General features: G+C 31.0%; 1 protein-coding gene across 2 annotated transcripts in view; it reads right to left on the reverse strand.

The window, feature by feature from the left end:
- Window positions 1-16027, reverse strand: part of LOC139523200 (thyrotropin-releasing hormone receptor-like) — a 105580-nt gene that overhangs the window by 3017 nt on the left and 86536 nt on the right. Inside the window, exon 2 of one of the 2 annotated variants that reach the window (XM_071317018.1) lies at window positions 591-813. In XM_071317018.1, coding sequence (XP_071173119.1) covers window positions 591-813 — 223 coding nt within the window. Of the gene's footprint in view, window positions 1-580; window positions 814-16027 lie in introns of both variants that reach the window. The other variant, XM_071317019.1, reaches the window with a different exon arrangement.

Genomic DNA, 16027 nt, shown 5'->3' on the forward strand with positions numbered 1-16027 from the left:
TTAATAATTGCATACACCAACTTATGTGTCTATGGCAATGCTTATCTAAATATTTTGGAAAATGGTTTCTTTAGGTATCAAACTATGAAATATTTCCCCATATTTTAACTCTATTGCTTGTCGTAATTTCATACCACAAATATTTGTTCTATAATAACTTACAGTGTATGCATATGAAAAAAAAACTCGATTTATACATTAACCTAATTACATTTGTCATCTGGCCTATCGGGAATAGAGTATAATTGACCATTCAAATCATGATAAAAAATGAGGAGTGCGTTGAACGTAATATTTTTGAGAAAGCTGGGGATAATTATTACTATTAACATGATAATAAATCTTTTTCAAATCAAAAAGATCTTCATAAAACCAATAGTTGCTTATTTAAAATATATTTAAAAGTTGATTCTACAGTAAAATTTGAAACAAAAGTTAAATAAATGTGTTTATAAGTGCAAGTACGGCCACACATAACGGACGTCTTGCAGAAGGCTGGTCAATGTATCTGAGACTCGATAAACGAAATGACGATGTTTTGTACTTCTAGAATTTTAAAAAGTAAAAACAAGAAAAATACCTTAACGTACCACAGCTCAGAATCTTTTGGAATTCCCTTCTAAATTTAGCCGACATGGCATTATACAGGATAGGATTTATGGAACTGTTGATATAAACCATAACTCTGCAGAATAACAGGAACCATATGTCTAAATATTTTGTCTTGGCAAAGGAGTTGTATACCACCATTACACGATACGGAAGCCACATAGTAGCAAATACACTAACTATAACTATTAGCATTCGAACAACCTGAAAATAGAAAAAGACTTAAGTCTGAAATGTTTGTCTATTTGTATGAGTTATGACATATATTTACAAATAAGGTTATTATTATTGTTACAATATAAAACCATATAAAGAGGTAAAACATGCGTAGTACTGGGTACTTTTAAGAACTATTTTCACCTCGTCGCAGTCTGTCTCAAGTCATGAACCTCAACAGTGGCTATCTTAGCCCCATATATAGATTGCCGAAGCCGTGTTTTGAACAACATTTTTTGTTTAGTTTTAAGCTCTAAACCTTAATTTCTTTAATTTAATTGGCCTTCCATCTATTCTCAATCGAGTGTCATTGGTAAGTCTTATAAATGTGTATATGAGAAAAACAGAAAAATTAGAGTCAGTGAGACAAATCTCCACACGAGACAAAAAGGCTAGCAAATATATATTCACGTACGGCCAAGAACAATGAGCAAAACCCATATCGCGTAACAAGCAATACAAAATCCAAAAAACAAAAAAAGTAACAAAATGTCAAACAATTCAAACGATCAAACTAACGGCCAGATGTATATACAAAACAATAAATGAAAAACAAATATGATATGCAGCAACAACTGATAATCATTAAATTACATTTTTGTTACTTGGGAGAAGTACATACAAAGTGTGGTGGGGTTAAAATGGTATCCTTGTTGGCTTTTCAGTTCCAATTATTATTTAAAGAATCTTATACTAGCAGTTAAATCTGTTGTAACATTTCGAGGCGATATAGATATTATTCATTTGCACTAGACAGTGTGTACGTAGGCAGCTACAATAATAAAATAAAACCAACCAAACACAAACACAATAAACTAGAAAAGACATGTACCAAGTCATATGGTTTTATGACATCCGGAGATTAATAATGACAGCAAAATGTTATACTTTTATGTATTACTAAGAATTGTTATTGTTGCTCCTATCAAACATTACGATTTAAAATACCCATTTATGAACATTAAGAAAAAAATACGCACTAATATGACAATCATTTCAGTTTCAATTATCATTATAATTCATCAAGAATGTCGAAATAAACATCCCTGAAATTACTTTTGTATGTGACTGTTCAGTGCCAATACTATGATGGTCCATCGCCTGTTGCTTCAATAAGACTTACATTTTTGTATATTGAGTGATGTTTTCTGGCGGTCAGTGTATATTGACCTTATTTTGAAATCTTTATTATTGTACCTAAAAGCTTGGAATATATGGCTAACATTTCATAAAAAATGTATTCAATTCATGTATTGCATTTTTTTTTTAAAGTTGAATCTCCTTATTATTTGAATTCTTGCGTTTTGAACTATTTAGACAAAAACCATTCAATAGAAGTTATTTAACCAACTGCTGATTGATTCATTAAATCGTGTTTCCACCACAGCATAGCTGTTTACATACAGTAAGTATATTGTCTATAACTTAACCATCAAACTGTTGAATTCTACAGAAATCATCAATCTTTCAAATAAACATATTAATATTTTTGTATGGTATGCACAATTTGTACGCGAATAAACGCATTCGTATCATGTTTCTTTTGTAATAATAACTTAAATGTTACCACTTATGTTATATAGCAATACGACATAAACAGATACCCCAATATTAAGTTTCATATTCATTTCAAACAAAGGTATCTTTTATATCTGAAGAGCACTTAAGTATTCATGAAAATTACAAGGAATTTGAAAGCAGCTTGACCATTTATATACCATTTATTGTCATTATATTATAATTGTATTCTCTGATACATGTACTACTGTTCTCTTTTGTCATTTGTTTTTTTCTCATGTTATGTAAATAGATATGTTCCCCATAGCAAGTATTTTCTTCGTCCAAGTAAGGATTCCCCAAAAGTAGAAAACAAGTATCCTTCTATCAACAATATTTAGTAGAATTCCAATAGAATACAGATTTTAAGACCAACCACGCTAAGGATCTATTATTCTTACTCTACAACATATTGTACAATCAATTGAACCAACTATTCATTTATATCATGATTATTTCAAGTTAAGTTGTTTCGATACCGAAAGCTAACCCAAGATGAATTTTTTTTAACTATTTACAGCACATTTGTCTTATTAATGAAAACAAAGAAAAATTAAAGAAAGTAAATAGAACAGCACAATTTGATAATAATTGCCTCGATGTGTTGATATCATGTTAAAAACTATCTTGTGTCCATTGTTTGTAAGAGTAGGCTGCAAATTTCTATATTAGAACGTTAACGATGCATTAGTCCCTTTTTCAGTATATTGACCTTCCTTCAATTAAAGGTCGCACCTATCTTGATATGAAGATCGGAAAGTCTGGTGATAACCGCAATCGCTAACACACTTTTTCTAAACCACTCCTGAGAGACAACACACGTGTTAACTGTAGTAATTACAAATTATTGGTATTTGGTTTTTCTCTGTGAACAGCTGATTACCATAATCAGACGCTTTGATTGCATTTTCAGAAAGAATTGTCATGATACAAAGAAATCCCTATGCGTTCGACTTAATATCTTTGTCATTGTATTCATAGGATGACACGGAATCGAAATGAAGCAATTAGATGCCTAATAGAGACTGATGTAATCACAACGATAAATTACACTCTTTTCATCAATTTATCGTGCATTTAATTTATTGTCATGGAATGTGGTTGCCGGAAGTGATTAAATGTCTTTAACTTTTCCTGCGAAGTGTCAGTCATATGAAAATCCCATCGTTAAAGTGCACTTTAAATTGTTAGATATAATAGATATATTAGCTATTGAGACAATTTTCTGAATTGATGTAATAAGGATTTGAAAGACAGCGCGACAATTCATTCTCCTTTAGATAACATAAGCTACTTCGCATTTCATGACAGTCGACAACACGCGAACAAGTGAATCGCATTGGATGATTTAATCATTACACAATATTTCTTTTAAAGTGAGAATTTTTTTTTTTACTCGTAATAAATAGTCGAGTTGTAGTTCTAAAGTGCTAAGCAAAAAAGCTCAAAGGTCATGGAACAATGCAAAATGGCGCATTGCAAGATTGTATAAATATTTAGACAAAGCAATTGTGTTGTTTAAGAATGAATATAGTTGATGTATGGAGATCATTCATTGATAACACGTTTCTTTTAAAAACAATGGCATATAAAAAGCTGTTCTGTTACTGGTTTCAGAATTATGGTTAAAGTTAATAATCAGACAGAGTCACAGAATAAATAGTTCTTTAGATTCTTAGATCGATCTATGATGAGCAGGTACTAAAATAATCTAAATACGAATTTTAAAATTGAGAATCGAAACGGGGAATTTGTCAGCGACAACTCGACTGAAAACAAACAAAAAACAGCCCGTGTTTAAGACTGATCAACTGGGAGATCGAAGAGATTTTGTTAAACTAGGTATTTGTAAGAACTATGTGATATAACTTATCAAGTGTCATGAAAGTTTTTACTATAATTGATCGTTTGACCTTACAGGGAAATAGCTGTTAGGTAAAAATCGTACATATGCAGTGTAATATGGTAGTAAAGTGGTGCAAACTTTTATATGTCCTTTAACATCCAGTTGTCGATTTTTTAAAACACTTTAAACAATGCGCTAAATTAATTTCTTGCGTCTGAAACGCTATTCTGGATTTATTTTCATCAGATTGAGATAGATAGATCTCTGTAAATTTAAATAATAATCATAAGACTGCCTTTTTTGCATGTAAAACTCAAACTCATACTAATTTGAAACTACAAACCTTCGGAAGTCTTATTTTTAAAGGATGTCATATTTCACCCGTAAGGATAAACGTGAAGTTAAGATATATATACCAGGAATGTAAAAATATGTTTAAAACATTGTTCATCAGTAAAGAAAAGAAGAAGAATGCTAAGAATCATATAGGGATCCTAAAACTGAAAAAAATAATCCAAAAACATTTGTATTCCCTCAAAACTGCTGAATTCGTTTTTTAATTACGAATTTTGTTTTACAATCTCACCTCCTAATTATAGACATGGATGCGGACTGATTGTAATTTCCGTCCTAGATACATATTTTTTTCTATTAGTTGTTATTGTCTTTGCACTAACCACAATTAACTCCGAGTACTAGTACTTTCAGATCTGTAGTTAGCACTCGACCAAGTACACGTCGACGTCCACTTTGTGTTTTTGCTGAATGTATTTCTATTTGTATCCATCTGATGAGTTCTACTGATTTTTTTTTAAGTTGGGTCTTATGTTGTACTTTTACACCTTTGTCACATAATAGGGGAGGGTTGAGAACATGTTTAACCCAATTATATTCTTTATATAAAGGCAACAGTAGTATACCGCTGTTCAAACTCATAAATCCATGGTAAAAAAACAAAATCGAGGTAACAAACTAAAACTGAGGGAAACGCATTAAATATAAGAGGAGAACAACGACAAAACACTACAATGTAACACACACAGAAACGGACCAAGCATCAGACAAAATCCCACGAGAAAAACAAATATAACATTAAAACCAAATACATGATTTTGGGATAGACAAGTATCGTGACACGTCTTATCGCAATGTGAATTTACACTCAAAATTAAGAGAAAACATACGACGCAACGTTAAAATGTAACACACACAGAAACGAACTATAATAGAACAATGGCCATATTCCTGACTTGGTACAGGACATTTTTAAAGAAAAAAATGGCGGGTTGAACCTGGTTTTGTGGCATGCAAAACCTCCCCTTTCATAGCCATGTGAAATATAACATTAAAATGACAACTCAACACCACAGGACTACAATATAAATAAATTGGAGAATACAATTGACAAAAAAACACACGAACAACAGCAATCAAAAGGCAACAAGTTGAAAATTTTAATACGTCAGAAGTGCATTTTATCCACACAAGATCCACCAGTGACGCCCAGATACAAAAGTTTGAAAGCCGAAACAAGCACAAAGTCGAACAGCATCGAGGACCAAAAGATCAAAAAAGTTGTGCCAAAAACGGCCAGGGTTTTCTGTTAGTTACCAGAACATCCTTATTATTTAGAATGATTTATACTTTTGAAACAGTAAATTTATAGAATTATTAAACAGAAGCTGTACATGATAGAACTGAAATATTAACTAATTACAGGAAACAACTGAAATGCATTACATAACCAGACATTTGCAACACAAAATGTAGACACATCCGAACAAGCCCAAACCCCAACGCCAAGTGACGTCATATTTGAAATTGTAAAAAATGACAAAAAAATGATGACGTCATTTGAATTTGTAAAATAGATCATAAATGTCTGTCCCTAGTTTTATGTCGGGGCATTTAAAGACGACCACACGTTATGGGTTTTCTCATTGTTGGAGGCCGTGCGGTTGCGTTGCTTGTAATTGCCAATAATCGCTTGCATCAACTGCATGTGTACTTTGGTGAATAATTATCTCATTGGCAATTCTACAGCATTTTCTTATTTATTTATAGTTTTGTGTTTCAACGTCAAAAACATGTCGAAATTCATATCGAACATTGCCATCTCTAAGCATCATTTTTGATGAAATTGAATAAGAGTCAAAAAGTTATCCGTGGTAAAACCCTAAAAAAAGACATTTTTTTAATGAATTAATTGATAAGGCTTATATATAAACATTGACAAGAGCTCAAAAGGGTCTACTTCTTTCAGATTTGCTTTTACTGAAGTTGTGTACCATGAAAGATATAATTTAACGATATACATACTGCTATCTGAAACCCTGTTGTCTTGTGAACATGTGAAGAAGGTTATTTGGTATTAAACTATCAAAAACCTAAAAAAATATTGTTTTAAATAATCAAAAGTAAAAGTGCTTTTTTTATTTATCTTGATAGTTCCATGAAGGTTTTCAAAGATGACATATACAACTTTCAATTGAAAACATACTAAAACCAATTCGCCCGAGATAGTATTCGAATATAAATGCTGAGGTTATATTCAAATTTTCAAAGATTGATTTTTCACTTAAACGGAATATAGTTTTGTTATGGTCGTTATTATATGCTTGCCAATTGCTAGCTTCCATCGAACCGCCATTTCATGTTGTCAACAATAACTAGTGATAAGATCTTTATCCTTACAGCTTTCAACAATTCTTTACTTGGATAATTTATAGTTTATACTTTTAAAAGGCAACTTTTATAGAAGAAACGAATCGGAACTTCCATATTTAATGATGTTAACGATAAAATGTTCCTTTCACTTGTCCCTTAAATAACTGTAAAAGTGAAATATTTCAGTACTAATTACTGCTTTGAACACCGTTATACGATTGTTGCCTTTATTGAAATATATCCAATACAGCTGATGACGTAGATTGAAATTTTACAAAGACACTCCTTAAAGTACAGTTGAAACCTTTTTAATTGGAAACAAAGTTTCACAAAAGTTCAAATAGTAAGCACTTTAAACAAGAACAACACATGTTTTGATATTAAAGCATGTGTTTACTGTTACGTTCAAAAATAATTTTTTTTTTTTATATGGACAAGATTATCTTCTATATCGATAATTGCACTTATTTATCAAAATTAAATATCGTATACCATTTCTATGGAAGAGAGTCCACAAATCAAACAACAATGTGCAGGTTATTTGTCAAAACACGAAAACAAAGCTGTATATAAATTAATTAATAAGTTACGAAAGGAATTTCAACTATCCTTTGAACAATTTTAAAAAATCATGAAAAAAGTCAAACAAATTAATTTCAGGTCTGAACATTTCCTGAAACAAGGTAGTTCAACCATATATGGATCAATTCACAAATTATGAGTTTGTACAGTTCAGTTTTGAGGCGGTGTTTTTTCATAGAATATAAATTGATATGTAAGCACCTACTTTTATACTATATCAGTAAATTTATTACTTGTTTTTTTGTTGTACAAAATTCATTCATCGAGAATTTATGTCTTTTTAAACGAAATATTAATTACAGTGTTTCCTTTTGTAATATCTGTAAATGAAGATCTGATTGTCCTTCAGATTAGAGAAAACAATCTATACGGTTTTATCCTAATGATGGAGTTATTGATCTGTCAGAGTATTACAATAAAGTCATTAGCAAGGATGAATTAAAGACCAAAACATTTATCAGGGTTGTAATTCAACGAACCTTTCAATTAACAGAAACCCTCAAGTCTTTACTTATCTATATAGATATTGTAATTTCTTGTACTTTTCTAGACCAGCAGAAAAACCTTTAATAAGTTTGAATGTCCGTTTAACTTTTCTGTATGCATAACTTCATAACAATGTTTGGTCAGAATGGAAATGTCTATGTCGATGTTACGTGTTGGATGGATGTAATGCTTTCTGCACGTTCAAGAAACTTTGCATCAACTCTTTAAATAGTTCTTTTTAGGCAATGCAAGATGTATGCCCAATCAATAACAACCTTATTGTCGAGTTCTAGTATAAATTTAATGACCTTTACCCAGGTTGTTCCCTCTTTCAGAACCTACCCCTATTGCTTTGATAATTTGTTCGAAATAACCGCAAAAAAGTACATCACTCTAACACGCTCGCCGCAAGCCATTTGTATCTCAGTTGAAGCATCCATTAAGAAACAGCTCTAAGTATTTCTTTTGATTTATCAGTCATTTAGATAAGAAAAATGTGCAAATAACTAAACAATTTTGGTAATAATTTTGTTTCTAAATAACAATTTTAGGTAGACAATTTATAATTACTTCCGTTCTATCACATTTCAGACCAGAAAAGGAACCACATGGAATAATATAGGATATTGAACTTGAATATACATCTTATAAAATGAAAATGTACTACATAACTTCCAGGAATTGAAGAACATCACGTAAAGATAATAAGGGTACCGTTTATTTTTCTATAATGATTTTTCAGCCAATGCATTTAAAAATGTATATTGAATACAGTGCACTTTGAATTAAACCAAATTATCTCGTAGAGGAACTTTATACTTTCAAATCGAAATTCCCAAAATTGGTCACTTTGTGTGCATTGTCTAATAACTACAAATACATTATTTTTTTTCAAAATTCTGTTTTAACAAAATATGTTAAGACTCCAATCAATATTCAAGACAAGATATATTAACTTCAATTTAAATCTTAACTATGATATATTTTATGTTTTTTTTTAGAGACCATAACTTTATTTAAACAATTCTTTATTTATTATTTTTTTTATTGATATCCAGACAGGGGACAACATTCGTTTGAGAACGCTGATTAAAAAAGTGTCCTATATCTCTTTCGCCCCTCTTTTATATCATAATGCTTTTTGATCATTGGTCGCAGTCATGAAATGTCCATAACTACAAGCACATAACCTAGACATTAGCAATCTATGGAACAAGATTTTAAACATAAGCACTAATATATACGAGATATGTTTTACATATATATACATAAAGATAATTGGATAATTTTCTTTATTGTATTTCCAGAAAAAAAAACTTATTCAACAAATTACTACTAATTCCCGTGCCTTAGATTGGACTTTTTTTGTTACTTTTTTCATCAATTAATCAAGTATTGGATTTGAATTCTAAGTAGGTATAATGATGATTTATAGACAGGAAAGTATCCGCCACGTGTAACATGCTAGCTACCATCTTTTTCACACTTGACATGAACAAGAAACATTCGAAGAGAATCAATAGTGTTTCTGATTAAACAATAAACTGTCTTAGAGGAAATTAAATCAAAGCAGTGAATGTGTACAAAAGAATATGCACATTGTAGCAATTTTGTTACTCATTAACACAATTATTTGTCAGTTTATTTTCGATTTATGAGTTTGACTGTCCCTTTAGTATCTTTCGTCCCTCTTTTATATCAGAATCGAGAATTAAAGAAGTGATAGGACAGGTTCCAAGTGTACTTATAATGGCATGAAACACCATTTGCACCCATTTGGACAAACTTTCAAATGTTCGTAAGGATACCAAGGTATTGGAATAATACAACTAGTTGGGTAATTATTTTTCAGGATACTTATTTTTCATGCATCATATTGCTCTTCAAATTGATTTTACTACATGCATATATAATGCTGTTATTTATATATTTAAAGAAAAGTGCACAAAGACTCTCACTTAAAGACCCAGTAATCTTGTTTTCAATCATTTATATAAAGGGACAAATACAAAGTATATGATTTTCTTAGTTAGTAGTCCAACTCTATCTCGATTTGTTTTATTTTTTCTGTCTTTTTGTTATTTTTAATACTACAGAATACGAAATTACAGCATGCAGTTAGAATAATAGACAGGAAATGTTAACGATCAGTTTATTAGTTTGATTAACTTAGAATAAAATTTGGTAAAAAAGATATTTATGACGAATTTGAAGAATCAAAAATACGACGTCGCTTTAAAGTATCCAATATAATTTAAACAGATTAATGTATTCACCTATTATAAACAACGGTAGCTTCTTTTGTATTTATGTAGGATTATATCAGCTATTGCAGTACATAATCCTCATTATTGTTGGGGGAAGCCAAAGCGAGCAGTGAAATTGACAATCCTGTTCATATGCCAAGAAATCCATGCTCAATTCTCCGGTGGTTCTTCAACGGCACTAATTAGTAGTTGAACATTAATTTCGATATCATTCAACAAATTAAATCTTGACCTTCCTGAACCTGACGATAAGATCACCCCCAGTTTTTTGTGGGTTCGTGTTGCTTAACCTTTAGTTTTTGTGTAGTGTTTTGTGTACTATTATTTTTCTGTTTGTCTTTTACTTTTTTAGCCATGATGTTGTCAGTTTATTTTCGATCTATGAGTTTGGCTGTCCCTGGTATCTTTAGTTCCTCTTTTAGAACACGGCCATTTTCAAAATGGTAAATATTTGTCATTGGTATAGTTAACTCTTAGGGGTGTTAGCAAAATTGCAACGGCGGCAATGTCTTGGCATGATTTAAATTGAAGTCAAAGGCACTTGCCACGTGCATGGTTTATACTAACAACCTCAGTGTCCAGAGTTTGGTGTAACATCAGATGGACTATTTAGACAAGAAAGTCATCAACGTCTCCCATAAGTATAGAAATGAAATGAATAATTCTAACTGACCATGTGCCATCATTAACGAAAACGTAGAAAGGACAAACCATTTATTAATCATACAACTTACCAAGATCTAGATAAAAGCCTTATGCACGAATCAGCTTTAAAAAAAATTTAAATGATATCGGGACTTACCATGCTAAATAGAACATTTTCAAATAAAAAATCAATTTATCATAGAATAATTGCAAATTGAGGTTTACTCAAATCGATTTTCTAAATTAATAAGAAGCTACTGAAAGTTACTTTTCTGCGTCCAATCATAGGTTTCATCATATAAATTATATAAACATTTCATTCACATTTGTTTGAAATAATGGAGATAATTACCAACGTCCGGTTAAAAAAATGTCACTTCCGGTCTCATATGAAAACTGTATTTACTGAGAATTCAAAAACATATGATATATATAAACTCATCATAGATACCAGGACTAAATTTAGTATATACGCCAGACGCGCGTTTCATCTACAAAAGACTCATCAGTGACGCTATTTTCTTCTTTTGAAACGTTATTGTAAACTAAGTTGAAGTACAAATCAACAATCCTTAAATTGGTATATTTGTTGGGCAATAACTACTAAAAAATGTCATTAGATTGTTTTATACTAACCGTAATATATATTCACCACAACAGATTAAACAGTTTGCACTAGCTTTTTTTTAGATAACTATTTGAAGTGTCAGAGAAAATGCAGAAACTAGCGAAAATCAAATTGAGAACATGACCTTCACCTTTGATATTGGTCTCATTTTCATAGGGTGACTGTGGAATAGAAATATGGTCACTTGGTCTTCTTCCGACTTGCAGTAAAACGATTGCCAACGTAGGACGTCCGTTTGGCTGTGTGTTATATACATGTTTGCCAGTCAGAGGTCAGACGTTAAAGCCATTGCCACGTGTAAAGAGAGTGTCACGATTTTTGAACGTTAAGAGAAACCCTTGAAACAACTCTTTGAGGGACCGTAGGTTTTTCTCCTATCAAATATACCCTTATTTCCAGTGGCAGTTCAAATCATCATCTCGGATAGCCTCTATTACAAGACCTACCTACTGTATTTGGTGTTAACTTGTACTCGTCCTTAATTCGTCCTTAACATCCATGATATATTTGCCTCTGGAAAATCAATCAACCAAGTTAGGACACAAGGGCATCAAATAAAAAGATTTTCTAGCGTATAAGGTCTTCAACAATGAATTAAACCACTCATGCATAGCAAGATTTAAAAGGAACTTACGTGACAAATGTTTAAAAATTTCAAACAATAATCGAAAAACAAAATTGATATACACCAAACGATAACCACTGCATACCAGGCTCCTGACTTTGGACAGGCAAATACATAATGTTGAGGGTTAAACATTTAAGCTGGCATCCAACATATTACATTTGTCAACTGTGTTAAGTTTATATAGTAGGTATCCATTTATTCTTCTAATTGTTTTTGGTAAGATATGCCATTTTCTTTATAAGTACATGAAGCACTACAACAATACATTATTCAAGTCACATTTAAATCAATCTGCAAGAACATCTAACCTTTTAAAGACACAAAGGTCAGAAAAGACTAAAATTGTACGAACGTGATTTTATTAAATTACTTCTGCTGTCTTTGATTGTGAATTAAGATTACACAAGAAACCTTTATTCCACTATAAATGTTAGTAGCGGAAATTGAATTTTCTTTACTATGATCCCAGACAAATTCTGATAGACAAGGATTTACGGTTTCATCTACATAAACGTGACACATACCTTAAAATGTTTCATTTTCTACAATACGTAGGCGACAATTAGATATCATTAGGACAGATAAAAGTAATTATCACTAGCATTACTGTTTATTTTTACTAATTAATGATTGTAATGTAGACTTTGACTGCTAGACTTACGATGATTTATGTCCAAAATGAATAGAATTTGTTTTAATTGCTTCTTTACATTTATCATTTGTTCAAGCTATTAAGAGTGCAATTATATTTTTTCCCCGGAAAGAAATAGGCGAAAGTAAACAAAGAAGAATATATAATAATATGTATTTTTTTACAAAAATTTAAGGAAAAAACTAGCTTTAAAAAATAGATTAATATTTTTTTATGACCAAAAATACAGCTCTTGCCATTCCGTTGTGTATTTGTAACTAAAGATGCAACCTCTTCCCTTTGCATATGTTCTGAAATATCATAAAATATAAGTACGTAAAATCTCTACATATTTTTGTCAATTATTAAAATGTGTTAGGATGGTTCAATGACAATTGTGGTTAGAACTGTCGTAAGATAGCCTTGTTTTACACCCTTAGTCATGTCTTAGACTCGTACTAAGAAAATCTTAAATAAAGTTCTAAGATATCTGAAGAAATTTCATCGTATACTTTCATTAAAACAACCTCTCAAGTACACCATCTTCATTTTTAACAATTACCAAACACAAATTATGTAAACCTACCTTCTTAGATACTGGTAAAATATAAATTCCTGCTTGTAACCTAAATGTATTCAAACCAATTAAAAAGGGACACATTTTCGAATGGAAAATAAAATTAATGTTGAGGAAATATGAATAAAAAGAAACACACCCACATTTTCTCTCTGCTGGTCGTACTATACTAATCAATTTGTGTTAAATTATAATACATTAAACCAAAAGACGTTGGTGTTAAAAATCGCAATTTAATATAATGATAATTTTCAAACATGTTGATTTTAATATTATACAGATGCTTCCAATGGATTCTAGATCAGTTAACTTTTATATGCTAAAAAACTAATAAAGTACATCACACGAAGGATTTCAGTTACATTAGGCTTATCAAAAATACTATTTGATAAGGATTTAATTTTTTTTGCACTGTTTACATAAACTTTTGACCATTGATTCCCCATTTTCTTTTTATAAATCTTTTACATGGATAATGATAAGCAATTTGTTAAAGTCTTATGAAATTTTAATTATTTTTTAATAGTTTTTGAGAACTTAAACTTGTCCATGATAAAGCTATGAAAAGTCAAGAGAGAACCTTTTCCCGTCCAAATTTTAATGGCTTATATCGCCTATCAATGAATACTTTTGTTTTAAAAAGCTGATTTTTGTCAAAACTCAGCAGCTAACTCCTTTGAAAAACAGTAAAAATAATCTTAAGGAGACATACCAGTATATAGTTCGCATAGATATAAGAAGATTTGATATAAGTGACAACGACACACTTCTCCATCCAATTCACAATTTGTACAAGTAAACCAGTAAAGGTCAAAGTGCGCTCTTCAACACGGATCATTAACATGTTTTAAAATAATTCAAATACTTACTGACTACTCAAGAAAAGAAGATCACTGTTTCTAGAATGCATATTAATATGATGAGAATGTACAAAAAGATCCATACTGTTTTATCTTAAAGAAAGTCACACTTTTACAGATTGATTCCTATCTAAAAATTAACAATAACGTCAAAACTTTACGACAAAAAATATTACATGAAATTCTGAAAGGTAACCTTAAGGTAGCGTGGGCATGTAGAGTATATATATCTCAGTTAAGAAGATAAACAAGGGTTTGCGTTTCCTGTCATAATTTCCTTCATAGAAGATTGAAGGTTTAAAAAGGATTTGAAACCCGGTTTCAATTTAGTAAAGTAAAACATATGGAACTTAGATCTTACAAAGCTCTATGGACGCCATCATATTTGTGTGATCGATGACCAAGTTAATGGTTGACATATCGTCTGCTACTAAAGTGTGTCATCAGCAACTGTGTCTTTTGACCAACAATTTACTTTACCATGAGCAGCACGACATATATTAATATTAGAGAGCAGAAACAACCTATAATTCCGGGGCACCTGAGCACATTTTCGAATTCAGAAAGTGAACCGTTTTCCATTCTCTTAAAATATATCTATGCATATTTTTGTCAAGGCATTCTCTTAATTATGCCATACACATTATTCACTTCAGAATTACTGAACCGCTCAATATTCTTGGAAAGTAAAGACGACTACTTAACTGCCCTTTAGCGTTATGCAAATTTTCCCGTTTATCCGATATTATTGTAGTAGCTTTCTATCAGCCATTTTGATATTCACGTAATCATTATTTCTTAAACTAATGAAAGCTTAGCGTTTGGATATTGGAAAATTGGTTATACAACTGCACATTTCAACACTATGATTTGCTTTGGTTTATTTTAACGGAAACAATTTAAACGTTGATAAGAAGCCTCAACGACTCCACATACTACAGTTACACAACGTTTATACTGACCGCTAGTCTTCCCTCGGACTATACTATACAAGAGTGACCCCACCCCCTTACAGCTGCAATAGAAGATCTAACAACAGAGGGTATTCATGAGTGCACTATCCAACAATAGTGTACCCTAGAAATAAAGGCCATAGACACCAGTCAAGTGTACATGGTTTTAATTGCATATATTTCGGAATGTGTTATCTTTAATAAATAACAAAAGAATTGCAGTTTCATTCTTCGTCTAGTGGTAGAATCAAGTCCTTAGCATGGCAAAAGAATAACAAGAATAATAAGACGATGGCATACAAAGTCATGATAACAAAAAATGATAACACCAGTTCCTAAACCAGTACACAAAAGGATGGGTTAATTGTTTACAAAAACAGTACGAATCATGTGTATAGCCATTTAGATAACTTTTTGTGTATCTAAAACACTCATTCAGCATCATTATTCACAGGTGAAGTTAAGGTCGTTATAATGATAAAGTAAGGCCTAAGTATAAATCATTGCGATCAAAGTAAAACAATGGACCAGTTTCCATCAAGTACTAACACATTATTCTAAGTTATCTCTTGAATAATAAACCTCAGTTTCATCTAAAGCTTAATGTATATAACATTCTAAACATCATAAAATCAGCAAGTGTATGCTGTCAGTCCTAATGATTATAGTCTTTATGTCTGTATTTGATACAATGATTTTCATTTTTTTACACATGTAAAATAACAGTTACAAGACACTCTTAGTATCGAGTTGTATACATATTATATAAACTGAAAGCTACCAATGGTCTGTACAAATTTGATGATACGGTAATAATGATAAAGAAATCATATTCATTTCCATTTCCATCGATCGAATTAGAATGTTCGTCTCAA

Source organism: Mytilus edulis, chromosome 5 (assembly GCF_963676685.1).
Source record: "Mytilus edulis chromosome 5, xbMytEdul2.2, whole genome shotgun sequence".
In the NCBI taxonomy this organism is placed as follows: Eukaryota; Metazoa; Mollusca; class Bivalvia; order Mytilida; family Mytilidae; genus Mytilus; species Mytilus edulis.